Source organism: Alexandromys fortis, unplaced genomic scaffold (genome assembly GCF_014885135.2).
Source record: "Alexandromys fortis isolate MF-2015 unplaced genomic scaffold, M_Fortis_MF-2015_v1.1 scaffold_157, whole genome shotgun sequence".
NCBI classification, from domain to species: Eukaryota; Metazoa; Chordata; class Mammalia; order Rodentia; family Cricetidae; genus Alexandromys; species Alexandromys fortis.
Window position 1 is genome coordinate 1,438,808 of NW_026068041.1, and position 16,114 is coordinate 1,454,921.

At 45.6% G+C, this 16,114-nt stretch overlaps 1 protein-coding gene across 2 annotated transcripts in view; it reads right to left on the minus strand.

Moving 5' to 3' along the window:
• Window positions 1-8,184, minus strand: part of Eif3l (eukaryotic translation initiation factor 3 subunit L) — a 22,638-nt gene extending 14,454 nt beyond the window's left edge. The window contains exons 1-7 of one of the 2 annotated variants that reach the window (XM_050165707.1): window positions 8,078-8,184; window positions 7,589-7,637; window positions 6,195-6,405; window positions 5,137-5,216; window positions 3,744-3,805; window positions 2,120-2,189; window positions 1,862-1,935 (exon numbers count right to left, since the gene is read on the minus strand). In XM_050165707.1, the coding sequence (XP_050021664.1) occupies window positions 1,862-1,935; window positions 2,120-2,189; window positions 3,744-3,805; window positions 5,137-5,216; window positions 6,195-6,405; window positions 7,589-7,637; window positions 8,078-8,110 (579 nt within the window). In that variant the 5' untranslated portion in view covers window positions 8,111-8,184. Of the gene's footprint in view, window positions 1-1,861; window positions 1,936-2,119; window positions 2,190-3,743; window positions 3,806-5,136; window positions 5,217-6,194; window positions 6,406-7,588; window positions 7,638-8,077 lie in introns of those variants that run through there. The other variant, XM_050165708.1, reaches the window with a different exon arrangement.
• Window positions 8,185-16,114: the final 7,930 nt, after the last annotated feature.

Below are 16,114 nucleotides of genomic sequence, written 5' to 3' on the forward strand. Positions count from 1 at the left end.
AAAAAAAAAAAAAAAAAAAAAAAAAAAAAAAAAAAAAAAAAAAAACAAAACACCTCCATCAAAAGGCCAGGGGTAGAGGCACAGTCTTTTTAATTCCAGCACTGAGGCAGATGTTCAAGGCCAAAGTGAGTTCCAGCCCAGTCAGAGCTACACAGTAAAACCCTATCTCAAGGGGAAAAAAAAGTGCCGAGGAAGAGCCAATCCCTGTGTCTCTTGCCTTGGCCAGGGAGACTTGCAGACACTCCCCGATCCTCGTGATCAGTCTCTGTGGATTAGAAAGTCCCTTAGCAAAAGAACACCAGCTAAGCTAAGGAATTATGCTTATCTTAAGACGGATAAAGCTCAACCAGAGGATTCTTCTCCATTCCCAAGCCAATCAGACAGCCAACAATCTCAAATTATGCCAAGAGGCTGACAAAGCCGAGAAGCCTCAATTGCCAAGTATACAAGTGTGGCCTGAGATTTGTGCCATGAAGGGCACTGGGTTCTCCCTCTCTCTCACAGAGCCTGAAGGCATCTGCACCCGCCACAATTCATCAACGTGCTACTCACAAAGGCTCCCTGGCCTGCGGCATTCAAATACCTTAAATTAAGATACTGATTTCAAGTGGAGGCACATACCCTTAGTCCCAGCACTTGGGAGGCTGAGACAGGCTGATCCCCAGTCTACAGACTGAGTTTCAGGACAGCCAGGGTTACACAGAGAAACCCTGTCTTGTGCAGAGGGGGAAGAATATATACTAATTTCTAACCTGGTCTGTAATCCCCTCAACATGGAGAAGAGGCAGAAGTTGGAAGAGAGCCTGGGATACAGGAGGTACCACGTCAAAGTAAATCAAGACAAAGGCCATGATTTGAGATAACATGGCCTGGAACTTGCTACAATCCTCCTGCCAAGTCCTGGACTCACATGTGTGTGCCACCAAACCCCGGAGCGTATTCTGCTTGTAAGATGACTAAAGAAAAGCTGGAAAAGGACTGTGACAAGACTGACTGTATAAGGAACACACGTTAGCTGTTCTCTGACTAAGCACTGGAGGTGAGGAAGTCACACACCCAGCATCCAGGACCTCCAGGACCCAACAGTGGTGACACTGAACTTCCATCTGCAGGCTACACAGCCGTGACCACACCTTACACCTGGCCAATCTCTGAGCAACCTCAACAAGAGAATCCTGAGGCAAGAGACAGTTCCTCATTGATAAGCAATGTGTTCCTGATTCTGACCAAGCGCATAACAGGCAAACACCACAATCAAGATAAAGAACTATTTCTAGCTAGGCAGGGTGGTATGCCCCTTTTGTCCCAGCACTTGGGAGACAGAGGCCACCCTGGTCTACAAAGAGAAACCCAAATGTTTCTGTCTGATGGGTGAGAAAGAGTACTGAAAGCTTAAACAACACCAGTTACTGAGACATGAGGCAGACTAGAATCTACAGCCACCTGACTCTAAAGCCTGAAGCGTGCTGCTGCCAGACCAGTTCCTAAAGTCAGAAAAGTACTAGGTGACAGAGTTTGAGCCAAAGACTTCCAAGTTCATATCTGGAATTCTCAAGCTTCAGTGTTCTCTTTAGAAAAAACCATTCTAGCCTGGCGGTGGTGGCGCACGCCTTTAATCCCAGCACTTGGGAGGCAGAGGCAAGCGGATCGAGGCCAGCCTGGTCTACTACAAGAGCTAGTTCCAGGACAGGCTCCAAAACCATAGAGAAACCCTGTCTCAAAAAAAAAAAAAAAAGCCATTCTAACCCAGAGCCCAGTGCCAGGGAACCACGCTAGAGACAGCGTCACACAAATGAACGACCCACGGCTGCTCTCTGTGAAGATTACTTATTTCACGTTAGGGCTGAGGCTGAACAGGCACCTGGTAGATGAACTCATCGATGATGTCCCATAGCCACTGGTTGGGAAGTTCGAGGGGAGCAGGTCCATCAGCATCTGTAGAGATCACAAGAAAATCAGACCACAGACAGAAATTTGCTTGTCGGAGCAGGGCCAGAGCACCTTCATAACCTCTCTCACCAGAGCAGTATAAACCACAAGACCTCCCTTTTCCCCACACTGGAATCCGGTTCAGGAGTCGGGTACCCTAAAACCGTCCCTGGACAAAAGTGAGACTTACTGAGGATGTAGTTGAAGAGATTGCAGTAGTTGTAATAGGATTCGAACCTCTGCTCTAAAGAGGGTCCCCCCTGTAAAGAGAACAGGGATATCAGGGCACAGGTCTGCTCTCTCCCTGCACGTGAGAGCACGAGGAAAGAGGAAAAAAGAAGTCCTAGTGACTGAAGGTCAGGTCAAGACCAAGTTATGGCCACTCGTCACAGCCAACATTCGCAAGAGGCATGCAGATCCAGAGAAGCAGAGAAACAGAAGGTGTTTCAGGAGCCACAGCCCTAACAAAGGTGACAAGGTAACATTGGAGAGCTTGAAGGTCAGGGAGTTAAAGGAGATAACACAGTACAGGACTACCAGAGTTTCCAGTGACAGACAAGAGAATCAGGGGATGGCAAAGCCATTGGCCATGAACCACCTCCTGGTAAAGCCACGCCTACTCACTGGTATCATTTATGACTCCTAGAAAGGCACAGATGAACAGATTAAATTTACCATGTTGGGCTGGAGAGGTGGCTCAGAAGTTAAGAGCACTGACTGCTCTTCCAGAGGTCCTGAGTTCAATTTCCAGCAACCACATGGTGGCTCACAACCATCTGTAATGAGATCTGGTGCCCTTTACTGGATTATATAGGATATATGTACGCAGAATACTGTATACATAATAAATACATCTTAAAAAAAAAAAAAAAAAAAAGGTTACCATGTCCCCAAATTCTACAATATTTATTATCTGGTCCTTCACAAAGGTTGACTCCGGTTCAGAGTCTCTTGAGCTGGAGAACACAGTGGGACAGCATATTTGTGAGGGAGTAGAAAGAACTGCCTTGGACAATTAGATTGTTCACTGTGTCCCCCAGCTCACTGTGCTAGTGACTGGTGCTCTGACGGGCACAGAGAATAGCTAGGAATCAGGAAGGGTGGGGACAGTCACAGGGAATGCAACTGGAGTCAGCCAGATGCAGCAGGGTCAAGGATCTAACCTGGGATTTCCTAAACATGGACTATGGGGGGATATATTACTGTAAGTTCCCAAGAAGGAGGACTGGGATGGTGGAGATGGACGGGCAGGCACAAGCGTTCAAGTATCTATAACAGATGCCAACTTTATGGGTCAAACTATCCTTTTGTCTTTCTTCTAAAAAGTGCGGTGGTGCTGCACACTTTTAATCTCAGCACTCTGAGGGCAGAGGCAGATGGATCTCTCAGCTCAAGACCCTCTGGTCTACAGACTGAGTTCCAGGACAGCCAGGGCTACCAGAGAAACCGTGCCTTGAAAAACCGAAAAATAAAAAGAAACCAACCAACCAATGGAGAGTAGGGGACTAGATTAAGATTAAGAGTAATTCTTGCAGAGGACCAGGGTTAGATTCCCAGCATCCACATGGTGGATCACAACTGTATGTCAACTCCGGTCCAATGGATCTGATGCCCTTTTCTGACCTCTTCAGGCACACAGACATACATGTAGGCAAAACACTCAAACACATAAAATATATATATAAAAAGAAACAACAACAAAGAGGTACCAAGCACCTTAAGACACAGAATACAACTAGGGAGTGTATTAGAGATGAAACGGACACAGACAGTTCACAAAAGTTTTAACACCAACATTAATGTAAAGTACTCACGCTGACTTTGGCATATATATGCCTGTAGTATAATTCTTTGTACAAAATTAGGAATACAGCATCTAAAAGACATAGCGAAAGGGTACTTCGTTAATCTACAAAGCAACTGGTATTCCTGCAGCTGCAGCCTTTCAGTGGAGGGACAAGGGTGATCTAGAGGGTAAACCTCTTTTTTGTTTAGGTTCTATTTATTATGTATACAGTATTCTGTCTACACTAGAACGAGGGCACCAGATCTCATTACAGATGGTTTTGAGCCACCGTGTGGTTGCTGAGATTTGAATTCAGGACCTCAGTCTCGGTCAGTGCTTTTAACCTCTGAGCTATCTCTCTAGGCCCTAAACCAGTGGTTCTCAATGTTTTTCATGCTGGGACCCTTTAATACAGTTCCTCATGCTGTAGTGTCCTGAACCCAACCATAAGATTATTTTGCTGCTACTCTATAAATAAATTTTGCTACTGTTAGGAATCATAATGTAAATATCTGTGTTTCCTGGTGGTCTTAGAGGCAAACCCTGTGAAAGAGTTGTTCAATCCTCCTGAAGGGATCGCTAGCCACAGGTTAAGAACCTCTATTCTAAACTCTTAAGCTTATGCCCCAAGAACCTATGCACTCAGCCAGGGTGGTGGAACACACCTTTAGTCCCAGCACTTGAGAGGCTGCAGCAGGGAGATCTCTGTGAGTTTGAGGTCAGCCTGTTCCACAGTGAATTCTAGGCAAGCCTGAACCACACACAATGAGATCCTGTCTCAACAAAGGACTGTATACTGGCCAGGTGTGCCCAGAGAAAAGGATGTCCCATGCTGCTTTAGAGCTCCTAGCCATCTCTCTCCTCTCTCTTCTCCTCTCTCCTCTCTCTCTCTCTCTCCTCTCTCTCTCTCCTCTCTCTCTCTCTTCTCTCTCTCTCTCTTCTCTCTCTCTCTCTCTCTCTCTCTCTCTCTCTCTGAGGAAGGGTCTCATCATGCTATCACTGGCCTTAAAGAAAAAGAAAAGTGAGAGGTGAGGGGCTAATTAGCCCAAGCCAAAGTAACTCAAAGACCACATACCCCAAAGATGGAAACGTTCATATCTGGAAAAGCTCAAATTATCCAGCTTTCTCTAACCATGTAATTTTACTAAAAACCTACATCTAAGTGAAACACATACAGGCCAACCATGGTGGTGCACACCTTTAATTCCAGCACTTGAGAGGCAGAGGCAGAGGTGAATCTCTGATTTTGAGGCCAGCCTGGTCTAAAGAGTGAGGTTCAAGACAGCCAGGGCTACATAGAGAAATCCTAGCTGGTAAAAGCAAAAAAGGAAGAAGAAAGAAACACAAGCTTCCCAGCCTTTCTGCTTTCATGATATCTGCTATCCAGCCCATGAGACACAGTGTTCACATCTACCACCTACCATTACCAACTTGGGGAGCGATGGCTTCTGCCTCAGGCCATGGTGTATTCTTGAAGAATCTTTCAGTTAGCTTGGTCCAGCTGAAAGCCAAGCGAAAACAATTCACAACTCCAAAACAAGAAAGACTCAGGACCCAACCCTCAAATTCAGAACATAGGAGATATCACAGAAACAAGCCTGAGCCCTCCAAGTCTATGACTCTTCTCAATCCAGCTCTTCTCTTTGGACCCTAGCAATGAGGGAACAGAGTTCAAGTCCTGTTCACTGATCCAACAGGTGTCTGGTCATATTTGCACATACCCCATCTTCCCAGAACTTCCTTAAAATATTTCCCATTTCATCCCTAGCTGATCTGCCTTTTATCCAGCAAATGTTATTATCCATTACTCTGGAGCTTGGTCTGTGCTGATATGCATTGGGAGGTTGTACAATTCAGAAATTAAGCTCTGGTGTTAGAGTGTGCAGGTTTAGAACTCAGCATATGCACGGTGGGGGCTAGCTATGGTTGCTTCTATGCTTCCTTTACTGTAAAAAGAGGAAACCCGTGGAATTTACACCATGGGATTACTGTCACAGGCAAAGTAGAAGCCACACAAAGTACTCCAGCTCTGCTAACCTGCACTGGGAATATATGCTAATTGCTACTACCATCTTTATTAGCAGTGACATTATTTTAGATCTGAATCTTGCTTGTTTGTGGGATACAAAGTCCAGTTAATGAACAAGGCCAGTGGTTCTCACCCTGTGGGTCTCAACCCTTTTGGCAAACCTCTATGTCCGAAAATATTTACATGACAATTCAGTAGCAGAATCACAGTTATGAAGTGGCAACGGCAATAATCTTATGGTTGGGGGTCACCACAACATGAGTTGTATATTAAAGAGTCACAGTATGAGTAAGGTTGAGAACCACTGCTCGAGCCCAAGAAATCACAACACAGCGAAAACATCTCCCAAAAACCAAAACCCATAACACACACACGATTACACATTACTCATCTTGTAGGCGCTTCATCAGTAGGCCAGTCCCACACAGAAACACAGTAAACAGTACATACCTGTTCTCATAAATGTCCTGGATCTCATACACCTTCTGGTCAATGACATCACTGGAGACACGACTGGCCTGAAGCTCATACACTTTCTGGTCAATCAAATCTGAGACAGTCTTGTGGAAATACTGGATGAAGTTTTTGATCACTTCGGGAATCACCTGGTAGGTCTGCTGCTCATACTGCCGTTCGTAGGCGAGGTCCTGCTTCGGGTCTCCTAGAGGACAGACACAATAAAAACTCAAGTGCTTGCAAGCTCATACGTATGATGGACCAGAAGGGCAGGACCACATCACAGGGCTGGGGATAGAGTTCAATCTTAATCATAGAAGCTGGGGCGGGTTGGGGAGGGAACACACAGCCACAGAAACACGAACCCCACCCCATACACTAAACTCAGATCCACACAAACCAGTATAATTTCCCTTTAAACATTTAGAGACACAAAGTTTCCCCAAGTCACCCTCAATCCTTCAGAACAATTACCACCAAAGTTATTTCTTAGCCGGGCATGGTTGCACGAACCTTTAATCCCAGCACTTGGGAGGCAGAGGCAGATGGGTCTCTGAGGCCAGCGCGGTATACATAGTAAGTTCCAGGATAGTTAGAGCTATACTTACGGTGAGACCCTCTCTCAAAAAGAAAAAGAAAAGAAAAAAAGAAAACCAAACCAAAACAACAACAAAAAAAGGAAACTCACTTTCTAACTAACTTATGGAAAGCTACTCAGTCTCCTTCCTCAGTTTTTTCACCTTTAAAGAGACATTAACATGGTTTGCAAAACAACTCTAAGGGTCTGAATAAAACATTTAATGTAACGTACCCTAAGCAATGCAAGCCACTTGGTACTTAGTTCATCTCACAGTCACCACAGCATCTCAGTAAACGTCAAAAGCCTCCCTGGGATAGTTTACATGGACCTGGTTTGAATCAAGTACGTTTTTCACACCAAGCTTTTCTTCCTCGGGGCTGGAGTAAGGGTCAAGTGGTAGTGTGTGCTCAGGCTGCACCGGACCCTGAGTTCAATCTCCAGTTCAAATCAGCACACCCACAAAGGTTGGCCACCTTCCCCTGATGGTTTAAACAAGGAAGGTTGTGGGTGTGGCTCAGAGCTGGCCTAGAAGCATGGGGCTCCATCTCCAGCATGACACATAAGATTACCCACAAGGAAGGGAAACCTAGCCAGGCTAGCTATCCTTCCGACACCGGCAGGAAGAGCACAGAAAAGGCCTGATTTATTAGACTCTTGGCGCTAACCTACCACTCAGGCCTAATGGCCGACTCCAGACCTGGGCCACCAAGGTGTTTTTACCAGGGACCTGTCGGATTCAAAGCTGAGACAGTCAAAAAGGTGTCAATCCCTGGAGGCACTGAGCCAGCAGGGCGAATTCAGGTCTCACCTGTGTGCATATCATAGTCGCCCGGGTACGCATAGGGATCATATGCAGCCTGCGAGGAAAAAGACAAAGTCAGGAATGGACGCCCAGTGGGGATTCCAAAACGCTCGTCCTCAGGCGTACACGTCAAGCAGGCGGCTGATGTCACCACGCAGATAGGACAATCCCCACCTCGGAGGGGTTCAGAAGTGTGCGAGAAATGGGAGCAGGGGCAAGAACGACCCACGGTTACGGCGGAATAAGGAAAGCACGGTACGAGCGCGTCAGAGCCAAGAGCTCAGCTCCAAGTACCCATCAGCCTGCCTCGGGCCGGGGACAAACGCCGAGGAGGCGGGCAGAGGCGGGATCGGTGAGGAGTCCCGGAGCAGGGAGGGCCGGGATGGTCGCGGCCGGCATATTCCGGCCCGATCTGGACGCCGCCTCATCTTGGGGACAGATCCATCGAGTCGGGTGTCCGAAGCGGAGCCCCCCACGCGCACAGCTCCTCATTACCTCAGACTCGTAGTCATCAGCCGGGTAAGACATGGCTACCACGCTCCAGAACCCCGCGGGAGAGAGCGGAAGAAGTACTCTGCGCCTGTCTGGCTGGACAGGAAGTCCCGCCCAGCCCAAGTCTTACCGGAAGCCCTTCCGCGCCGGCTGGAGAGCTGGTGTACGTTTGATTGGAAGGACCGAGCTCGCAAGCTGTTCGTGTTCCTTCTTCCTCCAATGAAGGCTTTTTAAAGGATGTGCTTCTGGAGTGCTGGTGTAAGCGCAGAAATAGGGGCCGGCGGGAGTTCTCTATAAAGGGGAATCCTAGAGGACCTGTTGGCTCACGTCTGCGATCTCATAGATGGCGAGGGCAGAAGGTTCGCAGCGAGATCAAGGAATACCCGAGTTTAGTTACTTCAAGGACAGTGTGGTTATAGAGCAAGATCCTAAAAAACAAAACAAGAACCAAAGGGGAAAAAAAGAGGAAAGAAGGTGGGCCTGACCTGAGGTTTAGGTTATAAGTGGTTTGCCTGCAACGAGAAATGTCCTAAATTTTTTTAAAAAAATAATTAAACCCTGGAATACGTGAAACAACCCAGCTGGTAAGGGTTCTTGCCGCCCAAGCCTAACCTGAATCGATCCCAGGGACCCACATGGTGGAAGGAGAGAACAAACTCTTCAGAATTGTCCTTTAACCTCCAAGTACACTCGAGGACACACACATTAAATTGTAAAACGAATTCTAGTTGGGTTTTTTGTTTTGTTTTGGTTTTCGAGACAATTTCTCTGTGTAACAGCCCTAGCTGTCCTGGAACTAGCTCTTGTAGACTGACTGACCTCGAACTCACAGAGATCCATCTGCCTCTGCCTCCCTGAGTGCTGGGATTGCAGGTGTATACCACCACCCGGCCAAATTCTAGTTGATCTTAATAATACAAACTCAGAGTCAGATATAGGGGTTAACGCCGAAGATAAGATAAACAGGACAGCCACTAGAGAGTTCTTTTACCAGTGTTCAGACAGAAGGGGCAATCCTGTCCTCGGACTGCTTCTCCAGACTCCCTCTCCACTAAACCTCAGCCTGCAATTGTCTCCACCAAACCTCAGACTGCACTGAGCCCCTGTCTCCTTTCTACTCCTCCCTCTACCCAGCCATATCACTCCTGTCTCCACCTCTCTAGTGCTGGGATTAGACACGTGATCCCAAGGGCTGGGATCACCTTTGTGTGAGCTCTGTTTCTCTTTTAGACAGATTCAATCTTGTGTAGCCCAGGGTACCCTTTAACTAACAGAGATACCTCTGCCTAGGTCTCCCAAGTTCTGGGATTAAAGGCCTGCCCTACCGCTGCCCAGCTAAGATTTCTTATTTGTTTATTTTTGACACAGGGTGTCTTTATTACATAGTTCTTGGTGTCCTGGAACTCAATATGTAGACCAGGCTGTCTTCAAATTCACAAGAGACCTTGCCTCTGCCTCCTAAGTGCTGGGATCAAAGGCTTGTGCTAGCACACCCCCCCCCCAAGATATTTAACCTAGGCTTAAGCAATAGCATTAGGAGATAGAAGCACTCAGAAAAATGTTAGGCTCACCTAACGCAAGGCCGTGAGCTTCTCCACCAGTCATATAGAAATTAATACCAAGGGTGAGTAAACAGCTCCTCAGAGGAGGGTTGCTTTTGCTGTTTTCCTTTGCCTCCTCCTCTGTAGTATGACCAGAGGTGAATACAGTCCCATGACGAATGACTCTTAAGCTTCAGAGCCCCTAGACTCCGAGGACCTATTCTAACTGCAGTGAGGTTTTCCAGTAAGGTGCTCAGATACTCATATGTTTTTATAAAATTTGCACAATAGTAATTTTACTGTAATCGTTCAAGGAAGCTTTCCCCACTTGGGTTTCCCTTTGTTATCATTCCCTTTGTGTCTGGTAGCATCTGGAATCCTGCAGAAAGAAACCCACCTGGGAACATATGTATGCAATTGACTTTGGTGTGGATTTAAGGTATTGCTGGCATTCTGCATGCAGGAATGGCTGGGACCCATGGTTGTCAATAAGTATCCCCAATGAGAAAATATTTAAAGGTAAATCAGGGCACTAAGGAATTGAGTTTACCTGAAATCTCACAGTGCATCTATGCCAGGGATTTCATACACTTTATCAAAATTTGATAATGTTTCTCAAAATGTGTAATGACATTTTAAAAAAAGTTGTGAAATTGAAAGATATGTATTATAAATATATACATAATATATATTATAATATTGTGTAACACAAAATATATTTTTTGAATTTTGAGCCAAACATGGTAACACCTTTCTGTAGTCCCAGCATTTCAGAGGCTGAGGCAGAAGGATCACAAATTTAATGCTGTGGTGGCGCACGCCTTTAATCCCAGCACTCAGGAAGCACAGGCAGGTATATCTCTGAGTTCAAGGCCAACCTGGTTTACAAAGTGAGTTCTAGGACAGCCAGGGCTTCATCGCACACGTGTAAGGCTCTGGATCTGATCACCAGCATCACTAATGATGATGATAGCCAGGTCCTGCACTTGGGAGGCAGAGGCAGATGGATCTCTGAGTTTGAGGCCAGCCCAGTCTACAGAGCAAGTTCCAGTTCTGGCCTACACAGAGAAAGCTTTTCTCAAAAACAAAACAAAACAAATACAGCAAAACAAAACAACAACAACAATAATAATAATAACAACAACACTTTCAAAGTGACCTGACTTTCAGGTCAACCCAGTTTCAACCTCAGTTTTCCTTTCTCAATTAAGGACAACTTTAGTTTTCCAGTTGCTTATGTGTGTGTGTGGGGGGGAGGTTCCTGCAAATGCTACAGCCAACAGGAAAATGAACAGAGAGGCAAGAAAGGAAATCAGGTTTGGCACTACTTGACCAGTGCTGATTCCAACTTCTAGAGTCTGACACTGGGCAGTTTATTTTAGACATATTGAAGTACAATATCATTTACGGGGAAAAAGTTTCCTGGTAACAGTTATCTCAGTCCCGGGTATACAATAAAGCTTAAGGCGTGACTGCATCAAAACTCTTTGCCAAAGTATATGTGACCTCTACCATGAGGATAGATTCTATAACTCAAGAGCCCAGGATCTGGTGTGGTCTCTCATCAAGATATTATAGAGGTTACCATATAAAGTTCACGTGACAGCGTCCCTAAGGATAGGTTCTATTGACTGAGAAACAAAGCTAAAGATAAAGGTCTAGGGAAAGAGAGTCCAGGATAAACATTCTGGGGGACTCAAGCCTGGCATTACAGGTAGCAAAGGCCACCAGGTTATTAACCACAACCAGTCCCAGCCTTCAGGGTGGAAAACAGGTGTACTTATCATTCCTGGTTTACCCAGTGCTTATCTGTGGGCATGAGGACAGCATGTCCTCTACTGTTGCTCTCGTCAAAACCTCCACAGCCACCCTTCCTTCCCTCTCATATCCAATGTATTCTTTGTGGGGTTTTTTTTTGGGGGGGGACAAGGTTTCTCTGTGTAACTCTGGCTATCCTGGAACTCACTCTAGCCTCAAACTCACAGAGATCCATCTGTCTCTGCTTCCCGAAGACAGGATTAAAGGCATGCAGCACCACTGCCTGGCACATGTGCAAATCTTGCTGGCTCTGCTTCCAGAAACATTCCCGTAAGCTAGGTCCCCCCACCTTGTCCCCAGCACTCGTGTCTAGGCTCCCACCGTGTCAGCTGTACTGTAGCAGCTACCTCGGTCTCTCGCTTCTGTTTCAACTTGTATTTGTACAATTGCCTTTGAGTCGGGACTAGGTCCGTTGCTTGACAGTACATTAACTCAACTTAGAAAAGCAACTTTGGTGAGCAGATGAATGCCCTTCACAGACTATGCAATCTTTCATCACGGGGGAGTTTGATTTTGCAAGGCTCCTTTGTAAACGGAAGAGCAGGACTTCAAAGGAGAAGGAACAGAGCAGCCTCCGGCTCCTGGAACAGGGGATTCAGCAGCTGCAATGCTGCTTCTTTTCTCTTGCTCTTTTGCCTGGGGTTTGAGGCAGGAAATTCTCTGGCTTGGGCCATTAGTCTATCCCAGCCTATCTAGTCTTTGCAGACGAATGTGTTTGAAGCTCCCTTCTCCATGGCCATGAGGTTTGCTTGTTGCTCCCCTTCTACCCCGTTTGTTTCACTGCTCTGAGCGGTATCTCAGAAGCCCTACCTACCCCATCCTGCACTTGGATTTTACCAGTGGGAGCTAGAAGCATCATTGTGAATCCTCCTGTATAGGCTTTATTGGGCAAAGTCTAAACTGAGGCACACTCTATAATAAAAAGGCCAGTGAAGGGGCAGGCTGTCTCCTTATTCCATCTTAAATTCTATATTTTCCTTTCACGTGCACTTTGAAGAATATATTGTTCTTGGCCACAAATACACAGTCTGATTTCTTGTCTGGGTATTGTTTTGTTTTGCTTTGCTCCATTATTTTCTTTCTAGATTTAGTCATCTTATTTCGTATATATAAAAGTTTTGCCTATGAATATATATGTGCACCACATGCAGTGCCCTTGGTGGCCAGAAGAGGGTGTCAGATCCCCTGGAACTGGAAGAGGAGCAGGTGCTCTTCTAAACCAAGTCTCCAGCCCAGAGCTTTGCTTTAAAAAAAAAAGAAATCCAGGTAGTGGTGCTGCAAACCTTTAATCCCAGCACTCAGGAGGCAGAGGCAAACAGATCTCTTGAGATTGGGGCCAGCTTCATCTACAGAGTGAGTTCCAGGCTGATTAGGGCTGTTACACAGAGAAACCTTGTCTCAAAAAGTGTTGATATTGCTGATAATAGAGTGTAGGCTAAAAACAGGAACAAAAAAAAATAAATAAAAAAAAAAAAAAAAAAAAAAAAAAAAAAAAGAATAAAAAATGCAATATAATTGAAGCACAAGATAAGAACTTCAAAGCAGCAACTATAAATATGTTCAAGGACCTTTAGAGGATAAGAATAAATCCCTTAATGAAGACACTGAAAGCACAAACTATTAAATGAAATACTGAAAACGGCTGAGAGATGAAAGTAGAAATAGAATCACTAAAGAAACCACGAACTACAATAAAACTAGAAATGAAAATTTTAGGATGTCCAAGAGAAACCTCAGAATCAGTGCCTCATTCAGTCAGCATCAGAGAGGCTCCTTCCTGCAGATGGAAGCTAACACAAAGATCCACACCTGGAAAATGTGCAGGAAGTAGAGACTGTGGAGCGCTCACGCTAAAGCCGCTGTCTTCATCGGACTCCGCCCTCAGGCCTCGGGGATCTAGTCAAAAGGAGAGGCGTAAAGAATGTAGGAGACAGAGAAATCCTGTCTCGAAACACCAAACTTTCTAGCTCTGGCTGGTCTGCAGTTCGCAATATAGCCCAGGTTACCCTCAAACTCACAAAGATCTACCTTCTTCTGCCTCTTGAATGCTGGGCTTAAAGGCTTATGACATCGTATCCTGCCTCAACATTCCACTTTTGAGTAAAAAAGCAACATTTTGATTTCTTGCTAGTTTATCTTAAGAATAGACTTTCTGGATGGTGGCGCACGCCTTTAATCCCAGCACTTGGGGGATAGGGCAGGAGGATCTCTGAGTTCAAGACCAACCTAGTCTACAGAGAAAATTCAAGGACAGTCAGAGCTACACAGAGAAACTCTGACTGGGGGGGAAGAGGGATTCCTACAAATAAGACAGGAAGTGTCAATTGTCTTTCAGCCTCCTTCGAAAAGCAACAAGGGTGGCGAGACTTTGTGGGGAAGGGAAAGGAGAGCAGGAACTGGAGTGTAACTCCTTAGACAGGGTGCTTGCCTGCCGTGCACAAAGCTCTGGGTTTGATACCCAGAAACACCCAAACGTGAGGGTGCTGGGTGCTTGTGGTCCTAGTACTTTTCAAGAAGTGAAGTTCAAGGCCATCCTAGGCTGTGTAGTAAGCCTGAAATAACAATGTACAATAGATGCACTGGGAAATCAGGTGATGAGTTGACATACCTTCCCATTTTTAGGAGAATGCCATTAAAAAGTTGCAAAGTCTCATTTTAAATTTTTGTTATTATTTGTGGTGTGAGAGCAGGGGTGAAGGAGGGAGGGAAAGGGAGAGAGAAGATAGACAGATTGCCGGTGTGTCCATGTCATGGGGTGGGTGTGGAGGCTGAGGGAGAACTTCCACCACAAGAGCTGGGATCACAGCCAGGTGGTCGGGCTATTGCAACAGGAGTTCCCAGCTGCTGAGCCAATGCTTCTCACCCTTCCTGGCGTTGCAACCCTTAACACAGCTCCTCATGCTGTGGAACCCCAACCATACAATTCTTTAATTTTTTTTTGTTTTTGTTTTTCGAGACAGGGTTTCTCTATGGTTTTGGAGCCTGTCCTGGAACTAGCTCTTGTAGACCAGGCTGGTCTCGAACTCACAGACATACAATTCTTTTCATTGCTATTTCCTGTCATTGTGCTACTGTTATCAATCATAATGTGAATAAGGGATATGCAGATGGTCTTGGGCTGCTTCTGTGAAGGGGCTGTTTGTGACTCACAGGTTGAGAAACACTCTTCATCTTGCTGGCTTAGCTGTCAAATTTTTAAAAATATTTTTGCTGGGTTTATTTATTTCTATGCGCATTGGTGTTCTGCAAGTATGTCTGTGTGAGGATGCCAGATCCCCTGGAACTGAAATTATAAACAGTTGTGAGCTGCCATGTGGGTATGGGAATTGAATCCAGGTCCTCTGCAAGAGCAGACAGTGCTCGTACCCGCTGAGCCGTCACTTGGGCACCATCAGCTGTCAAATTTTAAATGCTGATAATCAGTTCAAATTTCTCTAACATACTGTGAAGGCCAACAGGTGGAGGCAAAGAAAGATGGAAAGGAAAGGCAATGTGTTGGATCTGGCCTGAGCTGGTATTCATACTCTTCCTAGTGTTGGACTCTAGCGTCCAAACACCGAGGAGGAGTCGCCCCCCGAGACCATCTCACACACCACAGCCGATGCAAAAGCATGAGGATTTTATTAATTCTGTCATGACAGGGTCCCCCAGCATTTGGGAAGCTGAGAGACCTCGAATAGCTGGTACAGTCTACTTTTAAAGGGGCCACAGAAGCAAGGGGGGTTGTTCTTTGACTATTCTGATTGGCTTATTTGAAAGGGCTATTACCAATAATTGACTGGAGAGCTGTTGACAGATCAGATGAGGTAAGAGGTCATTTTGACCCCGTTTCCCAGGGGACAGAAACAAAACATACGTAAATGGGTAATTGTTCAGGAACTGAGTACGTGCGAGTGTAGCTGTTAGGTCCTTGGTTCCCAGGGGAGGAGGGGAAGCACTATGGCACAGAGGCTGAGAGGATTCAGAATTGTCAAAAATGGCTTCAGGATTGTCTTAAGTCTTACACTAGAAAGACTCCTGGTCCAGACTGGCTCCAAAGATTGGCTCCAAGAAGTTGCACCCAAACTACAAACACGGGGTACAATAGAACTAGAATCCAAGTCCTTGGGAGTCCCACAAGGCAATAATACAGGTATTTATTTACTTGGTCTTTCGATTGTTTTCTATTTTATGTATGAATTGACCAAATGTAAATGACATGTGTGTGTGTGTGTGAATGTATGCGTGCCTCTGTGTGTGTGTGTGTGCTTGCAGCCCTCTTGTGTCTGGTTCAGGCTTGTGTTAGGTAGGACTTTCAAGGCTAAATAATAGTTCTGCACTAATCTGTCTACTGAAGGGTTACTTTTGTATAATTACATTAAATTAAAATTGTGTTAAGGGCTGGAGAGATGGCTCAGAGGTTAAGAGAACCCACAACTCTTCCAGAGGTCCTGAGTTTAAGACCCAGCAACATCATGGTGGTTCACAACCATCTATAATGAGATCTGATGCCTCTTCTGGCTGCAGGAATATAGGCAGACAGAACACTGTATACATAATAATAAATCAGTCAGAACACTGTATACATAAATAAATAAACCTTAAAAAATCTTTTTTAAAGCAATGATTCCCCTCGGGGCAAGTGAACCCTGAGGGAGCGAAATCTATTATGTTAGAAGATATTACCGCCTGCTTAGAGGTG